The 11,016-nt window shown below is 38.4% G+C and overlaps 1 protein-coding gene across 1 annotated transcript in view; it reads right to left on the minus strand.

Annotated features, from left to right (window-relative positions):
* Positions 1-3,427: 3,427 nt before the first annotated feature.
* Positions 3,428-11,016, minus strand: part of TEKT4 (tektin 4) — a 32,571-nt gene continuing 24,982 nt past the window's right edge. Inside the window, exons 3-7 of the mRNA XM_009329417.1 lie at positions 9,077-9,147; positions 7,389-7,532; positions 6,277-6,499; positions 5,162-5,316; positions 3,428-3,644 (exon numbers count right to left, since the gene is read on the minus strand). Of these exons, the coding sequence (XP_009327692.1) occupies positions 3,428-3,644; positions 5,162-5,316; positions 6,277-6,499; positions 7,389-7,532; positions 9,077-9,147 (810 nt within the window). The remainder of the gene's footprint in view (positions 3,645-5,161; positions 5,317-6,276; positions 6,500-7,388; positions 7,533-9,076; positions 9,148-11,016) is intronic.

An 11,016-nucleotide genomic window follows, 5' to 3' on the forward strand; every position in this document is an offset into this window, starting at 1 on the left:
TCCTGCAAACAACCCTTGTGTGAGGAATTTTTGGATCTGCTTTAAAGGTTCTTCATTGCTCCTGTTCTCAGCCTGTCGTGGACCCCGTGTGCGACCTGGCTATCAGATACATCCTAGGAATAAAATAGGCCACTAATGAGCACTGTACCTGGCCATAAAGTCGTTACTGCGACTTTTATTACTGCTAAGACCGATGTTGGGATGCAATTTACTTAGAGGGGCCAGCAGAACTAACAGACTACCCAGAAATTAGTTGGAAAAATTGCTCAGGAAAAGATTTTAAAATAATTTCCACTTCTCTGCAGGTTGTTTTGTAATTACACTGCAAATTACCTCAAACAGAATCCTGAAGAACAATAGAAAAAACTGCCCACGTTCAGATCTCTTCTTTAAGACACAGCTGGTGTTACTGGCTGTCCTTGTGGCTGTTTACTATGTAGATTGAATTAAAGATCAATATTTGAAGCAAGTATTGTTTGTACTATGTGTCAGGGGTCCAAAAGCAGAGACAGAGTCTTCTGAACCTGGACATCTTGGTGCTGGTGTCTGCCGCTTTGGTACTAAATTTTTTAGTGAACTGTGACACAGTAGAAGGCTGAAATTATGAGACAGTTGTTCTAAGCTTCGGTCTTAGAGAAAATAAATTATTCATGATAAAAGTACTACACAAATATTATCTCCCATTTCTCTATAACCTTCTTTGCTCCCCTTGCAGAGTGTCATCTGCTCTTAAGTAACAAATAAGTTTTTAATGGGTCTTCACTCCTGGTTTTTCCTGAAGTCCCTGTACCAGACGTTATGAAGGTACCGTTTATTACACCATTAATTTCTTCCTCTACCTGTAAGCAGATGAGAAAACTCTCAGACTTTCCAGAAATTAAACCTTGTCTTCACAACCAGAAATCTCTCAGGATAATAAACAAAGAAATCCTAATGAAGTCAGAAAAGTCCACACTTTTCATACAAATTAGCAGGCAGAGCTCAAGACAATTGGAAGCTATAGCTCACCTGTGACCCTAGTTCACACGAGAGCCAGCTAAAACATCTTTTTAAATATTTCCTGGTAAATCCTCAGCTTAAAAATGAATTATGAAAAAATAATACAAAAACATATTTACATGCTAGAGCAGTGGTTTTAATTTTTTTCTTTTAAATCGGTAATTAAAGAAAAAAAATTCCTGCAACTTGAAGCTATGCCATCTGATTCTCACTCTTACAACTCGCTTGTATTCATCTATTACCATGTGAATAGGGGAGTGATTACACTCCTGCCAATATATTAGGTTTACCAGAGCAGGATTTGCCTTGATTGGCCTAAAGCAAGGGCAGACTAATTTAGTTCACAAAGGTAAATTAAACTGATAGGCTTTAATTAGGGAAAGTTCCATTTACAACCCAATACGGGGCATAAGGTTATTTGTACTCAGCACAGTCTCAGAGAAGATGACAGCACTTTTCTTTTCCTCTCTCTAATGCAGAACTCTTCAATCAATATAATAGTTCTGGGTCCTGGACTGCATATTCTCCTCATCCTGCCTGCCATAATCATAACCCAAATTTCACTTTGATTCTACTCTTTTTTCCTTTAGTGGGTGAGTAAGGTCAATTTGAACATGTTGCTTCTTTTCTGTACTTTCTGAAAGGTTTCTGTGAATATTCCCATTAGTCTAAAGCCTGGTTCACTGTCTTATTTTTCCCTCTATTTTCTGTGTACACCTAGAGTTGTACACGCCACCAAACAAGCAGCACTGTCTAGAGGTTGGGGCTAAATGACCAAAACACTTTTAACACCACAGCTCTGAATACTGGAACACCCTTTAAAGCGTTTTATTCCTCTGGTGCAGCTAAAGTCAGTTTTATACACAACTGTGCAGTGATGTAGCTGTATACAAGGTGTGTGATCCACCGATGGGGATGTAAGGTTTGAGCATGAAGAACAGGCTAGAGTATGCTGCCAAGAAGAAAGGTGCTGAAGGTGTTTTAAGAAAGGCAGAATGAAGGAGAATGTTTTCAGTCTACAAAAATAATCTTTAGTATCAGTTTTAAGTTCTGTGCACAGTAAAGCATAGTGGAGCCACATTTATTTTTTTTAATCTACATGCCGTTTCTCTCTAATAAGGATTCAACATCTGGGCTATAAAAATATAATCATGAAGAGGAAATCTATTAAAAAAGTAAAACAAAACTCTCAAACACAAAGCCTGTAAAATAAAGGCTTGGGTCAAAAGCCCTCACTGACGCAGCTGGTTTTCAAAGAAACGGTAGTAGCTTTTAGCAGGAGGAAAATTGCTGAATAGTGCTCTGCACATCCTGAATTAAGATAATACAAATAGCCGTCTGTGAGAAAAACAGATAGGCTAATGGCCTCTCCTCTCTGGTTAACAGAGCAGGGCTATTCAGAAATGTACGCTGGCTAGGGGGTTTTTTGTACGTTTTGCTTTTTGAGGGTTTTTTCCCTCTCTTTGATCAGCTGCTTTTTAAAAGTAAAAAACTGTAATACAGGAAACCGTAATGGAATTCTGTTCCGTGTCATCTTTTCCCCTTTTTTGACACGTCACCTATTTAACCCAGTGGCCTACTAAGCTAAGGGATGAATGACATTTGTTACATTGCTCTACTGGAGCAGATGAATCTGATGTGTTCTCCATTATGGGTAATAGCTCAAATACATTCCTTGCTTCCAGGGAATGGCTTGAACAGATCAAGAGCTCCATTTAACATCCAGGTGCTTAAGCTGAGAGTCACAATTGCTATTCACAAGCTGTTTAGGTTTTTTTCTGAAAAAAAACCCAAACCCTAAATTTATTGACTTGAAGGTTAAAAATCCTTGGACTCATTTTCAGATTACATAAGCAGGTGCCACAGACTGGGAGTGCTTTTGCCAATAGTCAGATTATCCTCTAACCTGTGCAAACCTTTTTTTTTACTAATAATGTTTGAGCACCTCAAAAGTCTATCATCTGTTTCCTTGCTGATCATGTGGTCCTCTATCAGGCAAGCAGCTTTATTGCTGTCATTTCAGTCTGCCTGAAAATGCTAGAAAGCTGTAAAAGCTATATCTACATCTGTGTATATTATTATTATTATTCTCAATAAATATTCACTCAACATATTCACTTATTAGGGTGAAAACCCCAAATATCACTACTGTGCAAATTATGCATGTACGATATAGATAAATTCCAAGTGCAATGAATTACCTTTCAGCTGTGTTTTATACTCACTATAAACATCTGTACTCAGACTTAACTTTTAAAGGCAAGACTCAAAGCCCACCATACTAACGCATTTTACGCCAAATAGAGGAAAATAGAGGAAAATAACAGTGAATACAGTACTTCTGTGTTTAATGTTATCCATGTATTTTATATGAAAGATTCTAGACTACATTTTTCTTCCAGACTTTGCATCGTTAGTACAGAGATTACTACTGGTAACCTGCTAATTTAAGAACAACAGGGTAGCGTGTGCGATGGGCCATGCACTTTTGCCTATCAATAAAAATACTGTTCGTTTTCACAGCTATTTCTTTTTCTAAATCCATCCGTGTGTCTTCCAGGTTCCTCAGAGACTGTTCAGATTCCAGCAGTTTTTTCTTCAGGGATTCAATGGACTCCGTTAGTTCTTCAGCTTCACTGATCAACCTGAACAGAATTACATTAAGTAATAAAAAAAAAGAGCAGAAGCCAGTCGATGTTCAAAAAGACATATGAACTGTAATGGGAATAAAGATCAACAGCTAGAGAATCATAATACTCAACAACAAAGGACCTCAGAGAGGTCCTACATACTTGGTCAAAAGCACAGTTCACTTTCACAGCTTCTGTACAGAAGTCTCCCATGATTTAGATAGTACCAACAATGTCTTTTGCCACTAAGCACAGTGGAACTCTCCATCCTCACCTTCTCCCACTCTGTAGGACACTTGTACGAAGAATTATAGGACAGAAATTGTTAGGTAAGTCACCCAGTTTGACTGGATAAGCATTTTGTTAAGCCTGGTTTTGGATATCTGTTCACTGGTATAAAACTCAAGTGTTAAAGATGATACTAGCACCAGAGATCAGAAAACAGTCTTTACTTTAAAAAGCATATAAGCTTTTAAAGAAGCAGCAGCACACCATTTTAAAAAAAGCAGCAAACTGTTTTTTAAAGAAGGACATCATTTCAACTGCAAGTCAGTGAGGGTTAGGTTCTTTACCGCAATCAGCCTGGAGAGAAGGCACATATTTACTTCCTGGGAAAACAAATCCCTGTGTGCTATGCAAACTGAGTTAACTACAAACAGTATAAGCCTGGCAATTAAACACATGCCCATTCAGCAAAGGACTTGCATGTGTCCTTAAATCCCATTAAAGGCAATGTACATACTGAAAAGCTTGCACACGGATGGTTTGCTGAATTGGGACCTTAAATGAGTGCGCCTGAGATTGTATAAAGCATTTGGATTAACTGTAACTTCTTCCTCACTGTATAAAGAACAGCATATTGGCTTTGAATGGTAGGAACCTTTGCTTCAAGGATATCGTAAGCCTGCAAAAGCCGATTCCCCACTTTTCCTAAGGGTAGGAAAATGTGAAGGAGGAGAATCAATTGCAAAGCTTATAATGAGATCAAAACTGACAAATGTGACACTCAGACCTTTAATTTGAAAGGATTTGTTGACCTCCAGTTTTAAAACGGATTATTGCTGAAAATAAAACGCCACCAGCCTAATGCTTTGTAGTACTGAGGACTTGTCTCAGACTATGAATATGTGCAGCCCATTTACATTCTCAGCACTTGAAGCATAATTCATTTGGCACATAGTCCACCTTGTGGTGAGCTTTTGCTAGCAGCAAAAGGGTTGCAAATGTTCCACGTGCTGTCAGATTTTTTTTGGATCATCTAAATAAAAAAGAAACCACACAGTTCAGAGAAGAAAGCGTAGAGACAAAAGGCAGAGTTGAGTCTGTAGATTTTCTATGTGTCAATACATTAGGTTAAAATGATATTTTCCTCACAGTGATTTCAGTGAATTGAATTATTTCTGACTTATATCAGAATCAAACCTAGTAATAAAAGCTGAAGGCTATGTGTTGCCAATAAAAAGCGCAAAAACTGTCTAACATCACTTCTGGATAGAATGGACACCTTGGAGGACTTGTTCAATAGTGTTTACCTGAATTGTGCTTCGTCTCTGCAGAGCTCTATGTTGGGCCTAAAAGACCTGTCATACAGCCTTGTTTGAGCAACTTTCATTGGGGCTTCTTTGTCTCTGATAGCTTCTTTGAGAGCAGCAATGTTAGCTTCTTGATCTCCAATCTCCTTAAGGATCTAAAGAGGATACCAAGAAAAAGAACTGTTTAAAAAAAGATACATGTTGTCTCTGTGCATGCTATACATCTGTTCATGGTCCTAGTCAATCAGTTATAGTTTTGACCTCCTATTTGGCCAGAATATAGAAGAAATAGAAGCACAAAGGTGGTTTTGACCTCTATTTCTGCTAATACACTGAGAATCTGATCTTTGGTCTAAAAAGAAGCAGAAAATATTCTGCAGCCTGTTCAATAATTCTTCCATGTCTCCTGACAACACATACCACCTCCATGAATTGCTTTTAATTGTAAATGTTTAACTGTAAATTACCCAAGAAAAATTCAAGTTATTTTGAATGAGATTGAGAACTGCTGATCAGCTTGGAAATGCATGGGTTTCTGGCAGTAGTGAAGAAAATGGAAAAGACAGGAAATTCTGAACCTCTTCTCCCTCATAACCACTGACACACAAGCAAAAAATAAAGTCTACCCAGCTGTCATTACCCAGCAGGTGCTACGGAATGACTATTTTTTCCACACTGGCCAATGGCCTAACACGGAAGTAGGAGCTGCTCCACACTGGCGAAGGGGCAGAGGCTGAAGACACCTCTTGTCACTTGCCAGGAACTGCTGCTGCTGATACTACTGCAGCCCAGCATGGCTTTCATTCCATAAAAGTGATAACCAGGCTAGCCTAGGAATCCTGGCCCAAAGATCAGCTCCTTGATCAATGATCCTTGATTAATTTTCTTCATATTTAAGTCCATCTCTTGTTTAGAGAAGCACAACAGAGAGCAGAAAAAGCTGAATTGGAGCCACAATCCAGCTCTGAATATTCTTATCAGATACTAAGCTGACACAACATAGTGTTCGATACCTGACATGGACGAAGACATTTTTTTCTAGAGAATAAATCTACTGTGATCTTCCCAAAAGAGACTATCATGCCTGTAGCCAACACTCAAAAAATAACACTTACTTTTTTCAAATGATGCTCTAGTTTGTGTTTTGTATCATCCAGCTCGTCACAGCGTTTGGCAAAAGCCTCATTAACAGCAGCACATTGCATCCTCAGGTCCTCAGATACGTCATGAAGAATATTGTCAATCAAGGCACGAAGATTGATGGAAGCCAGTTTTTCTCGTTCTGCCCTGTAGATGTTGTCATGACTGAACTTGGCCCATGTCTCCGGTGTTGAGGCACTGGAAGAAGAGGTGAATGGTATACAAATAGGAACCTTGCTCTGTTGTTCAAGTTGCACTTAAGAAGACAATCTGAAGCTGGTTCTCTCCCTGCGAAAGTGTTGTCAACCTCTATTTGTTTTCGCTGTTGCATGCAGTCCAGACTTACTATGAAGGAAGAAGACTAATCCTTTATAAAATTAATAAACTCTTGTTCATCTTGTGGCTTCTGAGGGAAGTAATACATGACACAAAATCATCCAAAGTTCTTCCATCTCTAGCTAACACTACTAAGGCAAAAAAAGTATACACATACTTTTTTGTGCAAGCACAAGTAAAGTCACCAGCAAATAAACACATGAATATATTCAAGCTTTACAGCCTGTGTCTACTTTGAAACAAAAAGAAACAAGATCTCTGGTTATACTTTGCCATGTCGAGCAGCAGAAGGAACTACATAGCACTTGGGACGCTGCATCATATGAACACTGCCTGAAAGGGGAGGGGGAAGCAGCAAGATTTATTGTAATAGTAATCCTCTTCCTCTCTGTGTACAGGAAGCAGCACTTGCCTTTCCTGAAAGAATGGCATGACTGCCGATGTCAAATGGCAAGCCTCAATAGGATTTAGGTCAGCCTTTGAAAGTATAAAGCCAATTATTTCCAAGAAAAACTTTTACAAGCTCAGTTTGGATATAGTAGACCAGCTTTGCCATCAGTGGTATACCATGCTGAGATGGTAGTACTACCCTTACTATCCATGTAGCTATTTTAAAGCTATGACATTTTATGTCCAAAGAAGCAGCAATCACACCTTTCATTCAGAGCAGCATTACAGCTTTCACTGATGCAAAGGATGTATTGTATCTTACCAGGGTTATTTGTGGAGGACAATGACAGTAACTACTCACCTCTCTTCAAACTTCACTGAACTAGGATGGAACTGGATGTTGGTGCTCTGGTTACTGTATCTTCCACATTTATCATCAATGTTATACGTTTCAACTTTGTCTGACCAGTCCATTTCACAAACCTCTTTGTGATCTCGATTTAATCTGAAAAGTCATTATTATCACACATTGTTAGTGGAAAACAACACAATTAACAAAACTGTATCACAGACATTTGTGAAGCTAGGCTCTGAGCCTTCATCTTTCAAAGGGCAATGAGAACATAAACTTTCCTTTTTGTCTTGAACATGCTAACCAAACTCTCTCTCCCACAAGTATCTGATAGAAGGACAGTGAGCCTGATGTGTTAACCACTACTCTAGACCTTCAGTACTGTTCTGTACTACTGAAGGCTTAGAGCTCTTATAGCCTGAGACAAAGGAGTTGTTGGACTTTGGATTTTACACAATAATTCTAAGACACAGGATTTTTTCAATAGTGGTGACAGCTGCAGTTATTATGGGGAGAACAGGTAGGAGGTTTGCCCAACAGAACACTCTTCCCATGATAAGACATCAGGTAGTGCTAGTAGAAGACCCATCCTCCTCTTTCGCTAGTATATTGAGTGTGACTCAAATTTAAGACCTCCATAAAGTGACCTTATATCATTCTCCGCACCCTCCTATCTAGCCTTTCAAGATTGTAGCACACAGACAGTGTAATTTGTCCTTGGAAGATACGAGTACAATGATATCCAGAGTTAAAATTGCTGCTTTGTTGTCAAATGAGTCACACGTCACCCAATTAATTAGAATGACTTCAGATTACAAAAGACAGTGGGTCGTTATCAACTGTTAACACCAGATGTCACTCTCACCTAAGGAATTAAAAAGACTCTGCTGGCCAATACTAAATGATCGTACTAAATGGTACTAAACCGATCTTAAAACAATTATAAAAAGCGTAGCCTAAACTCAGTAGACTCCTCTCATACTCTAATTGATATAACAGAACTACTTTGAATTATTTTGCATTTATAGGCATTCTTTCTAAAAACAATATTTCATTTTATCCGGTAGAATAGCACAAATTGGAGCAGATTAAAAAATTCTAAAAACTAAAATATCAAGGTTTCCAGCAGTTAACTCCTTCATATTGATGCACTTTAGGATTTGGGTAACATTTTTCCAAAGGGTTTGTTATAAATTGAAAGCAAATATTCCTTTTGAAATGCAATGAACATCCATACTGATACAGAAGGTAGAGTGAAGTTTCATATTTTAAGTTCATACTGACATCTGGCGACAAAAAAATCGTCTTGAAAAGGTCCTTTGATCAGATGAATCATTTAAAAAGAGCCTAAACTACAAATATATCACAAGGTGCAACAAGGTAGAGTGATATCCAGATAATTCTTTTATTGCACTTGAGTTTAGTGTTGGAAAATCAGAGAACTGAGTACACATACTGGAAACCAGGACTGAAAATCTAAAGCATGGCTTTAGGGCATGGCTCTTCTCCTACCTTACTCTACTTGAAAATCCTTAAGTTTCATCACTGAGTACCTCTTTTCAGGTTTAAATGGAATTCACATGGCTCATAAGCCTGGCATTGGTCAGATCGTTATCCACTGGGCATTGTACCCCTATATGCCAGGAGTTATTTGGCTATATAAATTAGCTACTAAGGTATTGTGAAAAATGTCTTACCGCATCTGGTTACCAGCTTGTGTCAAAGTTCTTTTCAAAAGCTCCTGGATATTTCTGATAAGTTCAGCTTCCTAGATAAAAACATTGAGACTTCTGTGATATCCAGAGCAGTACATACTATCCTGCAGAGCAATTTGATTTCAATGGTTGTGGATAAATACTTAAATCTTCCACTCATTACCCACTCTTACCCTATTATTGCAAGACACGATTTTCCAAGGAGTTAGCAGATACTGAGGTAACTCAGCTATAAGTCTAAGGCGGCAACAATACTTGGAATACTTCTAAAGCCTGGGGATTCGTTATTTTCATATTGCACGTGTATTCTATGAAAAAGTCTATGTTCTATCAGATTAAACAGAGTATCTGAATTACTTGCACAGTCTTGAAGTAGAGAAAAATAAGGCAACAGCATCATGCTCAGCAGACCAGAGTTTCTGCCTTGCACAAACACAAGGTGCCGTTTTAAAACTGGGCAGGACACTGTCTGCCCTGCAAGCACAAACTCAGATGTCAGAGGCTGCTGCCTTGCACAGGGATGTGATACTGCAGATCAGCTTCTCTGGCAAGACGCTGACTTCCAGAACCTGCTGAGTCCTTGCAGATACCTTCAGAGCCTGCTGCCTTGTTCTGTAGGAAGCGTTTTTTCTGTATGCAAGGCAGAGGCTTCCCATGCGATTCCTGCAGACCTCCAAAAATACGGTTTGTCTGACGTACGGTGATAAGGTGCTATTTAACATAACGGAGTGGCAGTATCATAACCTTCTGTTGGCCTGCCTCCTTTGAATGCTTCGTATTAACTAAAAATAGAAGTTACTACTCTATGATTTAAACAGCTATTGTCTGCTTCAGCAGGTATAGGAAAACTGTCATAATATAAACCCAATGACACTTACAGCTGTCATTTTTTTATTAGATCTGTTTATTCCAGAACTCATTTTGCCTCTGGTGATGGACAGTATCGAGGACTGCAGAATTATCTCAAATATGCAATGTTGCTTGAGGGGTTAATTTCCTCTGAGTTGCAAGACAGTGACTGCTCAAAGTCACGAAGCTGTGCCTCACCTTGATAACGGATCCGATGTCTGAAGTTTCAGCTCAAGCTGGTTTTAGCAGGAACGTTCATTTCAACACAAACGTGATCAAACCAAAAAAGACCATACTTTCTAATAATCTCTTGTTGAACAAAAAGTACCTGGTGCTCATTTTTGACTGCAGTAATGCTGCTTTAGGGATTAACTATCAATGCTCTATGAAGTGACTTTACTGACCTGGCGATTACATATTATTATATAAAAGCCAGTCCAGCAAGCATTTTCTTTTTTATTATTTAAAGGAACGTAATATTTGAGGCTCGGATATTAGAAAGAGATTTTGTATATGAAAAACTCCTAATTAATTTTGCTGGTTTACATCAACAACAGTAATTCAATGACAGCTAAGGGAGTATATACTTACTAATAAACTTTATTCCCAGAACACTGCTGGCACTCGTTGATCCTTGTACTGTTTTTGACAAATAAATGAGTGTGTATGTCCCTGCAGTGTCACTTTCTCCATCACAAGAAACCAACAGGGACCATCAAAAAGATCATCTTATTGTAAATGGAAAAGGACAATCATGATTGGAAAGAAAGTATTATTTTTAAGGCTCTAAAAAAGCACAATTAAAATAAATACATAGCTGAAGGTATCATTTTACAAACTGTGAGAACACTAAAATTCACTTTCAGCAGGGAGGAAGTATTGCAATGGCTGAGTTGTCAAAGTAAACATTCAAAAGGATTTTAAAGGGTTAGAAAGATCCAGCACTCAAAATTACATTTATAGTAATTGATATTATTTTGTGTTGGGTAGTCAGTCTCCACGTAAATAAAGAGACAACCATTTTCCTGTGAGTAATGTGCACAATTTTAAATGAGAAAAGCCTTCCTTTAGCA

The sequence above is a fragment of the Pygoscelis adeliae genome, unplaced genomic scaffold (assembly GCF_000699105.1).
Source record: "Pygoscelis adeliae isolate BGI_AS28 unplaced genomic scaffold, ASM69910v1 Scaffold467, whole genome shotgun sequence".
Lineage (NCBI taxonomy): Eukaryota > Metazoa > Chordata > Aves > Sphenisciformes > Spheniscidae > Pygoscelis > Pygoscelis adeliae.